Genomic DNA, 17,438 nt, shown 5'->3' with positions numbered 1-17,438 from the left:
TTTTTTTTTTTTCCAGTTACATATGTATAATTCCTTATTAAGGAATAATTTGGTCGCATCTTTGTGCTGCTGCCTGTTCTTCGCAACATTTAGCAAGAGGATTTAGAAGGAAGAAAAAGTGAGTAACAAGCCAAAATGCAGTAAATACTGAGTCAAATTCTCCTGGTATTTGCTGTTTGAAATCTGCAGTGTCACGCTGGCATAACTGCAGGGGCTTTTTGAAGCAGTAGTTTGCAGAAGCCTAAGTAAAAGTTAGTATATTTCCCGCCCCCCCCCTTCCATTGGAAAGCTTCCATCTGATATAATCAAGCCAAACTCTGGGATTTGAAAACAGACCATATCAAAGCCAAGGCTGGTAGAACTTGAGCTGTAAATATAAGAATGAAGCAATGGGGATAAATAATTAAGAAGCACAGTAAAAGTTATGAGCATTATCACAATGGTTCTTCCACGTGCCCTTTTTTTTCTGCACAGAAAAATCTGGAAGGTGGTGAGAGCTGGAATAGCCACAAATACGTAAGCACGATTTGAAACAACAGTGAAAAATAAGAAGGAAATGAAGCTTTTGAGTAGACAGTGAGAGCTATTGTCATCACAATGTATGTCCTATGCTTCACACGTGGCCCAAACTATACCCATTTAACACAGGGGAGGAAAGAAACACATGGAGCAGATATGCCAAAGACATGGGATGATTTTCTCTTTTCTGTTGTGCAATAGTCTGGCTGTTGCTGCAGCCTGACAGTAAAAAGCTCAGTCTCGGAGCCATGACCTTTCCAAGGTTCACACTTCGAGGGGAGTTTCCATTCCCAACCCCAGAGCTGCAGCCGTATTGGGAGCCAGCAGCCCTGGTCTTCCTCACCAGCCACTTCCTCAAGTTTTCAGGTTCTCCCCTCCATGTTCCAAGCCCTGTCTCTGAACACATCCCAGAGCAGCTCAACTCTGGGTTTATTTACAGATTTTCCTGGCATTGCTGCCATTCCAAGTGTTGCCCTGCAGATAAACAGGCCGAGAAGAGCCCTGCCAGTGTTAGCAAGCCAGAGACCTGGGCTGCATCTGCAGCACTGCTGCTACAAAACCTTCTCTCCCTAACAAAACTTATTTCACCTGCACTTGGTAAACACTAGTATTTAAAACCTCCCTTTTATTCTCTATAATCAGTGTTCAATAACTGCCCAAAATGGCCTGAAAGAGGTTGTGAAGACTTTGGAGCTTGCTCTCTCTCTCCTGCCCTCTGGAAATGAATCAGTTGTGTTGCCTCTATATTGCTAAACACCGCTGCCCCGCTGCTGCTGCAGCTGGGGTGGCTCCAACAGCACTATCAGGACAGGGAATCCTAGCCTAGAAAGGCTATTAACAAGGGCTTTGACACTGTGTCACATAACGCTCCTCAGGGCAGGTCTAATCACTGTTGTGCTTTAAAACCACTGATAGCTCTAGAGACTGGCTTACACTTCACCTGCCAGCGTTGCCAGCACTGGTGGAACTGGGAAAAAAGCCACAGCAACCCCAGGAAATTCTTAGGGCTGTTTTCCATGTGGGGACAGCACCTGCTCAGGGCCAGCATTGTGCAAAATTGTTGCTCCAGAAGCTCTACACCGAGGCTTCCTTTCATTGTTGTTTCTATCAAGTTTCCCTTGACTACATTTGGCCTGAAAGCTTTTGTGGGGAGGATTTTACAGCTGCTTTCTACCCCCTTCATAGTGGTAACAGGCTTCTGGGTGGGAGGAGAAATGGCAATAAATCAAGCGAAAGGCAAAGGAGAGGAGATTCCTGGGCTCTCGTATGCACTGACACACAAGTGAGTGCCCTCAGATTTATCTACTCGCTCTCTGGCTTCTATCAGAGATTCACGTCATTACCCAACTCAATGATTTCCAAGGGGGGATTCTTTGTCTCCTTGACACAGGAAAAAGGATGCAGGCAAACTGGCAGGGTGGGCACCCGCTCATCACCTTTACAAGCAAATTCAGACAGACTTTGCTTAGAAATCCCTTCCCTCCAGTCCCAGTCCCGCCGGGCTGTCTGTCTGATGCTTTCTCAAAGCTTTGGCACTTAAGCATGTTCGAGGTGGACGTTACAAGCCCACACAACCATGTTGCTCAACTCTCTCCTCACTCTGCCAGCTCTACATTCACCCCACAGTCCACTGCATCCCGCCTGAGCATAAAACCTTTCACAAATGCACTGCTGCTTTTCTCTCCCATTTCTCATTTTTCCCCTCTTTATCTCTGCCCTCACTGAATGCCTCGGACAGAACTGACTGTACCCTCACTACCCTTAGGAGGCACTAGAAAGGTGCCATTTTAAGTGTATGAATTGAGCATATGAAAAGTCTGATCTCAGGTGACTTGCCCACAGTAACACACCATGTCTCAGATTAGCAGTTCAGATATGAGAAATCTTTTGTCTTCTACCATTAGACTTTTTGCCTCCTTTACTCTTATAGCCCTACCACCACTGGTGAAAGCCTTCTCTCTGTACCTCCAGATCAGGAGCAGCTTGGCCAGTCATCTCACAGATCACCCAACTTCAGAAGTCATCCCAAATCTGTCATTTCATCCTAGATTGCAAAATATTTTGTAATCCTTCTCGCTGTGCTCTCATTTTTTTATTTTGATTTATTACACTCTGTTCCTTCTGTGCTATTTACAAAGTGCCTAGCATAACCAGTACACACCAGTCTTGGCCTGTCCTTCTATGGGACCATCATACTCAGCTACAAGGAATCGTTGTTAACATTAACAACTCATTTAACTCTGGGAAACACTCAGAGATGCAACAGGTGTATGAAATCAAGTCCTACCTCCCATTCAATGGGAGTGACGGCGTTTTCCCCAGCTACATGGGAGATACACCTCAGAGAGCTTCTAAGAGACAATGCAATTGCAATGCAATGAGGCACCCAACTATTAGCTTTAATCTAGTTAGCACAAAGACCAACAGTGAGACTGATATGGCAACATGAACAATAATCCCCAACTGGATAATAAGTCCTAAGAAGCTTGGGTAGCCCACACTGGAGGCCCTGCTACAAGACTTGACAGTTGTTAGCAGAATGAGGTAAATTCAAGCTAGAGCAGAGAGGCTATCCCACCCAACAAGCACAGAGTTGCCTGCAGTATAGATATACCTAAAGCCATCACGTGAGGTCAGCCATGAATTGCATCTGCCATAGCCACTGGGTGTGAAAAGTCAAGAACTTGAGAACAGCAGCAACGTGCCCTCGTACCGTCTTTCCAAATATAACCTGCTAGCTCACCAACGGGGAAGAAATAATGGACAAGCAGAGAAAGGCCTTCAGTTGAAAGCATTGCTTCTTTTTCAAATTGTTACTTCTACCTGAAATACAGGTAAACCATCAGCTAGACCTAAAAGAAAGAAGTAAACATCTCTTTCAAAATAAGTCTCACTAAGTCTGTCCATTTATAAACCAACTACTGCCTTCTCGTGACATATCATGTTAAGCTTAAAGAGGTTTTCTCTTTATATAGTGTTCATTCGCTAGTTTTTTTATGCCACAGAAGTAGGTGCATCTGTGCTTAATCTTGCCATACCAGAGGCTACCAAGAGATGGCACCAGGGTTTCTGTATGTAACATGTTTGTCTGGCCATCTGGAACAACCTTGGTATATGGTATTCCTCTCTGCCTCATCAATTCTTCATCTATTTTCAAATCTCATCTAAAAGCATCTCTTTTCTCCCTTGCCTCTACCTCTTAATTTTTCAATTTCTCTCTTCTGCTGCTATTAACGGTACAATGCCAGTAAAGTATAATTCTACAAAGCAACTCTATTTACTCTGCAAAGCAGCACTGAGATACCATCAGTCTGAAATGAGATTTTTTAACTTATTATTAATATTATAACAGGTCATTCTTTGAAGGAAACCACACAGACCATAAAAAGAATGGAGGAGAAGGAAGCACGTAGAACTGGGACGCCTTTGGCTCCAAGATCATTTCTTCCATTACAATGGCTCATTGCATTAAATTGGAACACTAGGGTTCATTTACTTATCTCAGTGATGTACCCATCTCTGCTCCATGTAATCCAAAATATTAGTCAAGTTAAATAGACACTTGATATAAACAAGAGTTTAAGACAACCCTTTTTCCCTTGTTACTGGCATCATCCCATTCAGAACAGTATTTACCGGTTTTATTTAGCAGGAATTCTAGGCTAAATTCCATGTAGATCAAGGCCAGATGGGAAGCATGTCATTTAGTTGTGACATAGCTCAAAAGAAATTTCAGCCCCTCCTGTGTATTTTCTACAGGGATCAAACAAACCAAATAGCAATCTGAGAACAAGCAGGCACTAAACATTGATTAATTCTGACCACATTCCAACAGAATCATGTGTTAGTTTCCAATTAAATATCCAAACTGCTCAACACGATTAATGGTAAAACACAAACTAACAAGAGGAATTAAGGATGATTTGCTTTTGATCTCCTATCAGGAATCATTGCCAAATAAACAAAGACATAAAGCTGTATGTGGAGCATTCCTCAAAAAGAACCAATCACTACAGCTACCATATCAAGTTGCAGAGGACCTAATTAATCACCATGTTGGTGTGTTGAGTTTCTTCTCATTCTCAAAATATTGGCTGACAATGGACAATGCAACATGTTCTTCTGTTCAAGCAGAGGGCAGCTGAAAGTTCAGGACAACCCAAGAAGTGAAATTGCAGCAAATGTGTATGGTGGTCTACCAGCAAGAAGTTATCCACAATTAAGGCTGAGGAAACTAACTGTCTGCACCGGGTCCAGGATGCATTTGCAATTGGATCTCTTCCATGTGTCTCTCCATCATTCTTAACAGAAGAGATAATTCTAGTATTCAGGTCATCCCTGCTACATGTCTCCTCTCTTTGTGTCTAACAGACATAGCCCACTGCTGTCCTGATTTCTTCCATTGTTAAGGTCACAGGAGATCACTTTTACAAGCATTTGTTGATGTGGCAACTTGGTCACTTTCCAACACTATGGACTCAACACTTACATTTTATCTTGCGTCAAAAGCACCAGTTCCAAGATGAGAAAACAGAATCTCACTTGTGTGCAAACAAAATAGGTTTTATAGAAAAGCAGACTAATATATATACACTCAAAGCCTATTTTGAAGTAAAATACAGCCTCTTAATTTATACCTTCAGCATTTCCAGGGCCTTCATATTCTCCTTGGTCAATCTGACTCAGTGTCTGATGAAATACAGACCCATCACATTTGGGCTTTTAGCTCTAGATGTGCGCTCTTGATCACCTTGACATTCCTCTCTTCACCTGCATAAGCTCTGCTCTCAGTACTCCAGTAAAAGTCTTCCTCTCAGCTCACATTGTGACAGAAGTATATGATATAGGAATCACTTCCTGATCACAGCAACAGTGTCATCATTATTCTTGCATGTTTCAGATTAATGAGTCTCTCCCCACCTCAAATCACCCCCGAGCACACATCACCAAAAGACAAGACATATGAGGTGTTCTCATTTGCTCCTGGGTTTTGAGCTCTAACAGTAGTTGGAGGGGACTGCATTTTCCAACTCTCTCAGCAGCCATCTACCTGACCCGACCTTCAACGCCCATCACACAACTCCCACATTACTCACTTCCAACTCATCCTCCAGTCGGAGGGAAATAAACACCTCCGAGCCACCTCAAGTTTCTAGAGAAAAACATTTGATACAGTTGAAGAGATCTTCCTCCTTTTTTCCTTTAGTATGGAGCCCAGATATCCACCTCAGATGGAATAGAGTTACATGAGACGATTGCCTCCCTTTAATGGAAAGGGAGATTATCGGCAAGCATTTGAGGAGCTGGGACCATCCAATAAGCACCAAACATATGAAGAATTGTGATTAAGTGTCAGAAGTCAGCAATGCTGGACATGAGCAAAGGCAGATAATTTCTGCATGTCACATTTTCTACTGAATTAATTTGGCACCATTCCCAGACCTTTTTTATTCACTTTCCACTTTTAATTAAGTAGTCAAACTTTACTGGAACAGCTCAGTGCAGAAAGCCAAGTTTTGTGAATATTCACAAAAAGAGTTTTTTTACTCTGATGAATGCTCATTCTTATTGCAATCTCTCATATGAGGTTTATCTGATCATTTACCATTAGCCAGCTCCGCTCAGTGTGGTAAATAGGTGTACTCACAAAGAGCTCTGAGAAACAAAGACATTTTGAAAGACTCTCTAAATTGCTTTTAATAAAACTGCAGAAATAAGACTGCCTGTCAACCTTTTAACAACAGAAAAAGATAACATAATGGAGAGAACAACTCAGACACAAGTCACACCATCATTTGTCATTTTCTAAAACACATGTCTTTCCTCATATGAAAGAATTGTAAGTTTTGGATTTTTGTTTTCGCTCACTTTGATAATCTACCTTCAACTCAATGAGTCCTAGAGAAGAGGCTTGCACAACACGTCGTCACAGACAACATACAGCCTTCAAAGCCATCAGCCTAGGGAGGATATCTGATGCTTGGCCACCTGGAGACAGTCATGCAGAAGAGACCCAGCTCCTAGTTGGGCACAGAGCAAACATCTGCTACTGTCACATTCCACATCCATCTGCCCACAACACACCCCAATATCTCCCAGAACAAGTAAGTTGGGAGAGCAAGCAAGGGTGGTGAAGGGCACACAAGAAAGAAGTAGGAGAGTAGAAGATACGGAACATATGGGGAATAAGTAAGGTGGAAGGCAAAAGGAGCAGCGGTCATTGCACTCTGTGGGACATCAGGGATGTTGCATTAGAGAAGGTGTTGATGGAGTGAAGATTTGAGCGTCCCACACACACTCATATCAGATATCCCAGCTACTGACATAAACAGAACTGAGAAAAACAGAACATCAGCTGGCTTTATTTTAAACTCTCCCTATAAAAGGTATCAGAAAACTTTGTCTGCAGCACAGCATCATGAGAGATGGGCAAGACAGTCTCCATCTCACTTGGATTTCACAATGCTTAACTCAAGAGTTCTCTAAACCTTAGCAAGTTTCACATTTTTTTATATGGCTTTTACTTCACATATAGATAGCCCTGGAGAGGTCCACACAGCTATGGCACCAGCAACCTGCAGACCTCGAATGCCTAACTAAGACCAATAAAGTCCATGAGTCACAGTCTCAGGGGAATCAGAGCTACTTGGCACACACCCAGAGAAGGTCAATTGGAGTATGGGAGACTATTTCTAAATAACCCAGAGCTTTGCCACTGGGAAAAATAAATAGAACTATGTATCTTGTTTCCACATCTTAGCTAGCTAAATAAATAGCTCTCACAGTGCACTCTCCGGGGCAGATTCTTAAAGTGACCTTGGTCCTGCTGCTACCCAGGACAGGAGAATGCGGGTGTATCCACAAGAGAAGTGGTGCATTTTCGATGCTGCATTCCTGGCAGCTGATCAAAGAACAAGGGTAATCTCAGCCCCCACAGTTGCCGGCTGTTCCTTCCCAGCAGCAAGGCAAATCATGGTGGCACATAGCTATGAAGTGGAGAGAAGGTATCAAGGGCAAATACAAAGGGAGGATCAGAGGCTTGCTGGGAGGACATTGGAATCTTCCTCCCTAGGCAGGTTACAGACTAGTGTTCTCTTCAAGTTCTATGCTAATAGCCAAAAAGAAGCAGATGGTTTTGTGACCAACTAGCTACACCAAAATAACCCACTCCAGACTTCAGCACAGCAACTTTGTGAAGAGTTACACCAGTGTCAGATGACCAGGAGCACATGCTGAACTAGACAAAGCACATGACCCCATTTTATTCTTTCTCCCCATCTCAGAAAACTCATCCAGAATTTTCCTGCCCCATCACCCTAAAAATTTTAACTAGAGCAGCTCAAAAAATAGAAGGACATTTTCACATGTACCCACCTCCATTTTCTGATAGACTGCAAAGATGCCTGGGATTTTCAGACCACAGCAATCCCAGGCATTTGCTAATGCTGAGAATGAAGACCTGTAACTTACCCTACGGTCTGGACTTCTAGTCTGGGCACCTAAATTCTTGTCAACATCTCACGAAGCTCCTTTCCCCAGCAGGAGCAGCCCTTCCAAACAGACTGCAAGCAAACACACTCCCTACTGAAAAATAAGAAACTAGTGCCTTTAAATAGGTTGCAAGCATTTGTTTTAAAACAGAACAGGTTTGTGTGCTTCTTCTGATGTAAAACAGACTGTCTCCACTGAGCTGTTCACTTTCTCACCTGCTCCTAGTTATTAAATGAAACAAGCAGTTTTGAGCCCTAGGCAGGCCAGCTCAGTGGCTACCAGCCTTCAGCTGATTATCGTTCTTGCTCATTAAACTAAGCTTAGGTGGGAGCCAAATCACCTTTTTCTATGAGCTAGGTCACGGGAAAGATTTTATCCTCTGCACACTCATACAAATATGTTTTAAGAAGAGTGCAAATAATTTAGAAAAAAAAGGGGGAATTAGGAACTAGCAACAAGGAAGCTTAGGTAGACAACAATTAACGTATAAGATACCGGTTTTTCAAAGGGAAAATAAAATCAAGCTTTTCAGCAATAAAGAAAATGCCTTACTATTAATAAAACTGAAGTTTTATTGAGGGAAATTTTGAGTTTGTGTTTTCTGTTTTGTGTGTGTCCCAAGTGGAAAAAAAGGTCCACAGAAGAGTTCAAAACAGTTCTTGTACATCAGATAAAAGGAAGAAAAACCCAGATATTGCACATTGACAATCTGGAATCACTGAAATCAAAAGCAGCATGTTTCTCTGAAGGCAATTTCTTTCCCTTTTTGCTTATAAACAAGTATTCTAGACCACTTTACAGCCTATGTTACAACCCCCCTCAGCAGCACTAGCTGCATCTCCAAAAAGCCAGGCTAGAAATGCATGACAGATACAAGTTTTCCACCTGCCTCAGAGGAAACAGCGACTGGAAAAAGCAGCTTTGCACAAAATTCATTTAAAAAGCCTGTATGCAGCCAGTCCCATTGCTTGATGGAGAACCAATACAGACCCAAGTCCTGTTACATACAGACCTACGAGGCTATCACAGAAGTAGAACTACCACTAGTGTAATCACAACCAACACTTCCATAGGAAGGAAACCAGGGAATTGAGTGGAATTTGTTTACTTAGTTAAGCACAGGCAGGGAACCATCAATTGCTGTTGGTTGCCTCAGAAGTCAAGCCCAGCTCTGTGTCTAACTCATCCTGCACATCGCCGTCATATACAAAGAAGTTCTCCAGGCTCCCCGAGTCTTAAAGATTGAAGTTATAACATGAGGCCTGAATCTTGGAGGGTGTTCAGTTATCCTAGGAATAATATCCTAGTGATAATATTCTTTGAGTCGGGTAATACTCAAATCTCTGTGCAGGAAACATGCTGATATCATAATTTTGGACAGACCATGTAGAGGAATCACAGGTAATCTGGCTAAGAGAGAACTGAAGCTGTGAAGCAGTTCCAGGTAGTTAGCACTGTACTAGAAAGACAAAAATGCAGGCAAAAGTGAGTTGGCTTCCATTAATAAGGCAGCTGCAGGAAGTTGTGCATCTGCTGGGCCTGTTCAGTACCTTATTTAGCTAAACAAACTGTTCAAATTTTTTTCATAGCCCCAGACATTTAGGCAGCAGAACTGGAAGAGTGCTGCATTTAGCAAACAACAGTACCACGTACTGACATGCAGTTCATAATTTGTGGCTAGTGGAAAGTAATTCAGATTCCTTCCCATGCGATGTATTGTGTAACTGGTGATGTTGGGAGAACTGGTATCCATCTTTGTTGGTAACAGGATGGACATTATTCACTGGTGCCCTCATCCAGAGTGACTGGCCCCCACTTCAACCACAGCTGAGCAAGTAGTGGTCAAACTGTTGTGCCATGTCTCTCCTTCCACTTCTCACCTACATACACGCGATGTTCAACCTAAAGCTACTTCCTCAGTAATCGCCAGCCATGAACCGCACCCATGTCAGGTCCATGCAGAAGCCAAAACTGACTGAATGTTGCTTGTCCTTGCTGAGACGTGCATGAACAAGTAGGGACTACGGGCTCCACAAGGCAGCACGTGGCTAAGCAGGAGAACTGACAGGTTCTGTGTTGCTTAAGCAAATGTGATTGTGTGGGCACCGGTCAGAGCAGTAAATTCTTCCTCCTGATTGTAATGAGCAAACCACAGAAATGTGTTATGTCCTTCCATGGATGTTTTCCGCATTACAAAGTTTGCCTTGAAAGGCATCTGAGGACGTGGTCAGAATGGACAACTTGAGGACTAATGTTCAGCGTTAAGATGGAGACATAAAATACACTTGCTGTCTTCAGAAAAAACCTATTTGAAATATTTGGGGTGGGCTTAAAAACAGACCCAGATTAATACTAGTAAGAACTGTCATCATACTTCAAAAATATCATAATGACATGATCACAACTGTCTGCAAAAGGAGGATGGGGCAGCACTGCCATGATTCCAATGTACCTGCCCCCAGGCCGCTGGTGGCAGGAGGTTCTTGCTAAGGGGTAGGCAGGAGGGTTTTTCTGCTGCCAGCACAGGCTTCTCAAAATCCAGTCCTGACTGGGAAATGAAGGACGATACCTTGCAATCAAACTGCCATCACTGTATAGGGTACACTACAAATAAATGGCCACCAGCATGAATCATATGATGAATCACAGCATTAACGTGTCCTTCAGGGAACTATTTCTGCCTCTTAAAAAACCCTGCAGATTTAAAGTGAGTGGAAATTGTGCATCCTTTTCTGATTTCTTTGCCTCTTCAAGTGGAACCAAAATTTTATTTCTTGCCATCCTGGAAAGATGAGTTCCCTTGGGGCTACTGCCTACCTGACTGTCCTGACGTGTCTCTTGCTGTAGGGGGTGATGACTTTGAAAAGCAGCTCCATGGCTCCATTGACGCCAAGTGTAGTTCCTGTGGTAACTAAGCCAATAAAAGAGAAAAGCAGTCAGATCGAAGCAGGCGGTTGTCTGCGACATTGTGTTTAGAGGTGATGTGGGGAAGGAAGTAGCTGCCTCTGGGGCCATGCGCAGATTTCTCTGGGCTCCCAACTGGACTTCAGAGGTCATTTTCCAAACACAGAAACTGAAGAACAAAGCTGTCTGTGGACACAACCTGAGCCGCAATCACACACAAAACCAGATCTCAGATCCTGCAGTTCTTCTCCAAGTTCCCCAAAGCCTCCTTTCCTGTAAATATTACACTCTCCAGAGAACAAATCACAGTTAAATAGGGTCATGTCCCAGCAAAATGTCAGGGTTGAAATTCATCCTGCATTTCCCACAGGCAACTCCCTGAGGACATTTCATTTCATAGGGACTTGGAGGGCAGAGTTTTCTTTCGGTGCTATTATTCAGCAGTATGGAAGTGAGGTTTTTTTTGGGAGGGGTGCTTCTGAATGCAGTTTAATTTCAGGTAGGCCAATTTTACCTTTAATCCTTCGCTTGCTAACACACTGGGAACTTATATATATAAATTTTGCAATTTATAGAACAATATAGAACATACTATTGTTCATAGAATATAGAACAATAGTAAAGAAGGGATGAATACAGCCCTGATATATTAAATGCAAGCGAACAGGGTGAAAGGGTCAGTAATCAAGAGCAGGCAGAGGGAGACCTGGCTGCCTGCCCACTGCTGGGTTTTGGCTGTTTTGTAAATATCTCCCAGTGGTCATCACAGAGCTGCCAGAGGGCCCACCATCTCCTGCAGTCCTACTGTGTCCCTGCCAGGTTGTCCTGTGATGGAAAGCTTTGCAAGCCTCGCCAGCTACTTTTACACTAGCTGGTAATTCATTAGAGACAGAGCGATGGACAAGGCTGCTTGAACCCATCCTGCCCCAGAGCGGGACGTGGGCTGCCACACACAACTTATGTCAGAGACTGAGAAGGGACTGACCTGGAGCAAGGAACTGGCGCAGGAGGTTGTGACAAGGACTCATCTTTTCTGCTGTCATACCTAAGCACTCTCAGAGTTTTGTACGTTTCTGGATCCTCTCTAGTTCCACTCCATAAAAATAATTTTTAAGGTTGAGAGCATGTAATCTCCTGGTTTGGTACCACATCCACACAGACCATCACTTAACCTCCCCTGCAGCTTCCCAGCTGGGCCACAGAGCCCACAGAGTCAAAGTTACTCGTGGAAGGAGGAAGCACATCTGGAGGGTGCTGAAGATACTTCGAGAGTAACAGAGATGCTCCAGTGAAGGAGCAGAGCGAGGGTTCTGGGGTCTGGCAGTAACAGAAAGGAGGCCAGGCTGCAGCATGCATCCTAAAGCCTCTGCAAAATCTGCAGCTGAATTGGGATGCAGGTGCACTGGAGCAGGGAGCAGGGAAGGGTGTAGATCATCGTTTTGGGTGGGAGGCAGCACAGGGTCACTGCACAGCTGTGAAACCCAAATAAAGGCACGTTTCAGCTTCTGGCCTTGGCTGCGGTTTCAGTCACACTCAGCCTTTTAAATACTGCTTATCACAGGGAGAGGGGTTGAATGTTGAGGCTTGGCTGCTTGCCTGAGAAAGCTCATTGCATGAAGCTAGCTCCTGTACAGATAGAAGGGACCTGCAGGGCAGGGCGCCAGGAGCGCTAAATCTTAGGATGCATATCCAGATGGCAGGCAGGATGGCCATCAAGAATTATCTGCTGGGTGAGGGATGTGGGGAGGGAGAGGAAAGGGTTAGAGTGAGCAAAAGGAAATTTGTGCTGACAAACTCAGTGCTCTATAGCAGGGAAAGCCTGTATGAATATGTAGTGATCCTGGGAAAGAATAGTGGAAATCCCATTGCTTGAATCATTTAATATGAGAGCATTGCCAAGCAAGAAAAGCTGGGAGAGCGCATGAGCAGGTGGGGGGGATATTAGACATAAGGCCAGAATCTAACATTTACTTCCTGAAGGACCTTGAATGAGTAACTGATTTCTCTGTTACTCTGTTTCTCCACCCGTACTTTCCTCCCTAGTGGAGCTGTTCTGAGGATCGATATAATCAACAATAGCGAGACATTTGGCTATTATGGTAATGAGAACTGCAGAGAGACTTCAGGTAGCTATGTCTCAAAGCAAAGGAGTTGACTGTCTATATTCTAGAATAGGAGATCGTAGCCATGAATATTTTTCACTACAGCACTTTTATGTTCATAATCCACAGATGAAATACACTGTAAAGGCTGTATAGACCCCTTGGGAAACACCTCTTTCTATGGTTGTTCTGGCTTTTGTGAGTGCTTCTGTACACTAATGGTGTGTGCAGGCACTAACCTTAATCAGGAATGATTTTTCTTTGGACTGAAATGACTAACAGAAGAACTCTGGCAGTTGTCACACAGAGGAAAGGAGGAAAATCCAGACACTCACCATTAGAAGCACAAACCCGCAGGACCCAAAGGCAGTGGATGAGGTGTAGGTGGTGGCCCAGGTTTCTTCTTGCCAAGCTCAGTATTATATCGGTTGCTTCTGCCTTCTGCACTTTCAGCCCAAACTTCCTATCTGTGAAAAGCAAATAAGAATCAAACTACTTCAAAAACCAGGTCTCTACAGCAGTGCTGATAGACATATTTGCACCAAATCTTTTAAGTCAGGATCTCGTAACAAAGGCATTCAAATGTATCAATGAGTTAGATCTGTATTATTCTCACTGAAAACAGGAAAATGTGATTTATGTAGGGTCATCATACACAAATCATAGAACGGTTTGGGTTTGAAGGGACCTTTAAAGGCCATCTAGTCCAACCCCCCTGCAATGAGCAGGGACATCTTCCACTAGACCAGGTTGCTCAGAGTCCCATCCAGCCTGACCTCAAATGTTTCCAGGGATGGGGCATCTACAACCTCTCTGGGCAACCTGGGCCAGTGTTTCACCACCCTCAGCATAAGAAATTTCTTCTTATATCTAACTGAATTCTACTCTGTCAAAGATAGAACATGGATGAATCCTGTGTAGGAAGCAGCTCTATGAGCATCTATGCCCTCCCTGCCTTGTTGCAGGATCTCTACCTGGCCAAATCGCTGTCAAGGGGCACACCCCAAAAATAAACTGACAGCTGTGTATCAGGCACATCCCAGTGCTGATTGTTGCTGGAGCCATCAGTTGGTTTTGAGCCCCCCACCCAAGATGTCCCTCACTGCTCAGCGGTACCTCGTTGGCCAACCCTGGCCAGCAAGCGAAGCAGGGGCAGGAGGGTGCTGTGGTCGGGTGGCTCGGTCCGGGCAGCAGCAGCGAGAGCCTGCAGCAGTGCCTCGCTGCCCCCTTTGCTGATCACATAGTGAATTCTCCGTCCGGTCCCTGGGGAAAAGAGGAGAGACTCCGCTCAGAGCATCCCTGCCCTGAGCCACAGCTATTGCACACCCTGACCCCACGTGGAGCACACAAAGCTCTCGTGGCCTTCCAATGGTGTTTTACTGCTCTAAACTCAAGGGAATTTGCAGAATTGACCATGGCTCTCAGATGCCTCTGGCATGGAGATATGGCTAATGGCTGCATAGTGAAACCATGTGCTCTGCCACCTCTTGCTCTGGCAGTCATTATCTTTACAAAACCACGTCCTGCAGAAGTTTTCCATTGTGCATTGAAATACGGCAGAGAGGAATAAGCAGAAACACCAACAGATTTCAAAGGAGCAGAAGGCTCAGTGATCTTTTCTTAGATACTGGAAATTAAACAAGCAAAGGGCTAAAGCCTTCTGCCGAATGAAAGGGAAACCTGGGGAAGCTTTGGAGGCAGCTTTCAAACAAATCTAGGTCTTCAAAAAAACCACAGCTAATCCTGTAAGCCCTACTGTGTCAACAGTGATCCATGAGCGACTTCGGTCTCCATGGTTGGAGAAAGCCACACGTTCAGCTCCTGGAGGGGAGACAGTACCTCCTACATCCATGTAGGCAATCCTTCCATCTAGCTGAGGAACAGCACTGCAGGGCTTCAAAAGAGACATCCAGCTGGATGAGTGAAGTCTGTGGTGGGGCTCCAAGGAGTGGGGAACTCAGGAGGCTCCAGCACTCCCTCATGCAGCTCCCGCAGCCTGGGAGCTCGGTTGAGTTGAGAATTGTTTAGCAAATGACGTTTTTGGGGTGGAGCAGGAAGGAAAATAAACGTACTTATTTTTTTCAGTTCTTTTACCAATTCACTTATTTTTTCATGTGGCTCGGGCACATGCAGCAACATGCCTTCCCTGGAACCCCAAGGTGGAGGTGCCTTTTGGGGAGATGCTGAACTCTCTCCATGAGAGTCCCTGTGCTCCGGGAAGCTGGGCTCCTCTCCCTGTCTCACAGCCCTCTCTCCAATGGCGCTGGTGAACAATTACAGTGGTTGACTGCCAGGGATTATGAAATACCTTGAAACTCACAGGCATCTTTTAAACTAAAAACAATGGAGACTTTCTCTGTTGTTATTTTTCTCTTTAACTTACTGGAAAAGCTCAATTTTCGAAACACAGGAGTAAGGACAATTCATGTTTTGTTCACCTTGCAAACACCTGGCCGAGTTTATGCAGGTATGAATTCCCTGACCTGTTTGAGAAGCCCTTTTCTGCCCCTAGCCCACAGGCATTGCCCCACAGCTTTGCTTCCTTACCCAGAGACAGCAGGTCAGTGAGGACACTGAGAATATTCAGGATGACATCCTTCTCACAGGAGCTCTGGAATAGAAACACACCAAATTTAGGGATCAATTCAGAACAGAGAACTTCATGCTGCACAGGCCTGCAGCGCATCACGCAGTGCAGAGGTACTGAGATCCTTGTTTGGATACTGAGAATTTTTTGTGCCATCTGGCCAGTGAATATGTGCAACCATATTGATAACACATTTTAAAAGCCTCTGACAGACATACTGATCATACCGCACAATATTTAATACACAGTAGATTTCTGCAGAGTTTACATCTAAATTCTAAATTACTTCTCTCTTTTTTTACTTTTGCCTGGCTACCTTGAAGCTGATGAAATTCTGTGTCACACTGAAATGTTAAATGTGGGGTGGTTTTCCATGACGGCATCCCTTATTACTGGCGATTGAAGAAGAATGTTTTTTAAATTATATTAATCTCATTTACAAGAAAATCCCCTGCTTTTGCAGCTTTGTAGCCTGGAATTTGTGGAGCAGAAAGATGCCTTACACTTATTTTTAATCAAGACAAAGTAAGCACCACACCTTGACATTCTGCTTTAGATTCACTTTAAGTTTTGCACCAGAGGAAATAAGATATATAGTACTTGAGGAGAAGGAAACACATGATATCTGCCATCCGTCTGTGTGGCACACTAGACCCCTTCTCTAATCCTCCTCCAACCAGATTTCACTGTTGAGATTGAAGAATTAATCACCAGTCTGTATTGCTGTATGAGGGATTTGGGTTAAGTTCTAGATCTCTTAATTTCTGTACAGATACAATACGAAATAATACAAATTTCCAATATAATAGAAAACTTGCATTTGGGTAGCTTTGGTCCTGAAGTACCTCAGGTGTTTCACATAAACTACAATGGAATCACTTTATTGCCCGTTAAATTATTATGATAAGATAATATCTTACAAACATATGGCTCCTATATTTCCGAATGTTGAAGTGCGTCAGAAACTTAATGTACTAGTATGTATTCTGGATATATGGAATCATTTTACCAGCCAGATTTATTCAACCATTCTCTGACATATTTAACCTTATTGAACTGAATATTTAAAACAAGGAATTGAGAAGTAACACCTAGCGAAAAGAAACTCTAGAAAAGAATATTAGCGAAGTCTACTTCAGATTTGTAACAATGACTATTAATGCGAATGGTATTTTCTTTTTCCAGCTGATCTCTGCTAAAGTCACAGCACAGGCTGACATGGTGGTGAGGATTGTGTAGGTATTTAGGGCGCTGCATATCATACCTCTCCCGCCTTTATTATATTTGGGGAGGGTATGTCCTGAGCGAGACATGGGAATGAAGCAGGGAAAAGCTCGGTCTCCACAGTCAGAGCAGGTGAGTGTCAGCCTGGAGAATCAGGTTTCCACCTCTGTCGCAGAATTCATGTAGGATGCTCAACAGCTCCCTTCACCCAAAGCTCCTTCTGTATCAGCAAATTATATGTGCCATCTTCTGCGTGCGATATCTACATTAATGCTGATGTTTCCTAACTTCTGTATCTTCAACATTATGTATTCTGAGATTTCTTTTTTTTTTAAATAATAATTATTAATAAAAACATCCCCAAATCTCTGAAAACCAGAATTCCCATCATACTGGTTTTGGTCGATTACCGATGCTACTGAACTTTAACTGCTCGATACACATTTCATGCTGGTGTAAGTGAGCAACAGGGACAAGAGTATCAGCAGGGAAGTGAGACAGAAGAACAAGATGTGGTCAGGGGAAGGGGAAGGAAGAAAGAGGAGTCAGGCGAGGATGAAACATTGGACCAAAGAAGCAGACAATCACGTCTGAAACAGGGGACTCAGGGG

At 43.7% G+C, this 17,438-nt stretch overlaps 1 protein-coding gene across 1 annotated transcript in view; it reads right to left on the bottom strand.

The window, feature by feature from the left end:
- The window catches only part of AGBL1 (AGBL carboxypeptidase 1), a 298,518-nt gene that overhangs the window by 262,645 nt on the left and 18,435 nt on the right, over positions 1 to 17,438 (bottom strand). The window contains exons 2-5 of the mRNA XM_074600621.1: positions 15,564 to 15,627; positions 14,133 to 14,279; positions 13,352 to 13,483; positions 10,828 to 10,921 (exon numbers count right to left, since the gene is read on the bottom strand). Of these exons, the coding sequence (XP_074456722.1) occupies positions 10,828 to 10,921; positions 13,352 to 13,483; positions 14,133 to 14,279; positions 15,564 to 15,627 (437 nt within the window). The remainder of the gene's footprint in view (positions 1 to 10,827; positions 10,922 to 13,351; positions 13,484 to 14,132; positions 14,280 to 15,563; positions 15,628 to 17,438) is intronic.

This window comes from Larus michahellis, chromosome 9 (assembly GCF_964199755.1).
Source record: "Larus michahellis chromosome 9, bLarMic1.1, whole genome shotgun sequence".
In the NCBI taxonomy this organism is placed as follows: domain Eukaryota; kingdom Metazoa; phylum Chordata; class Aves; order Charadriiformes; family Laridae; genus Larus; species Larus michahellis.
Note: the sequence above shows the minus strand (reverse complement) of the source record. Positions and strands in the feature narration are given on the sequence as shown.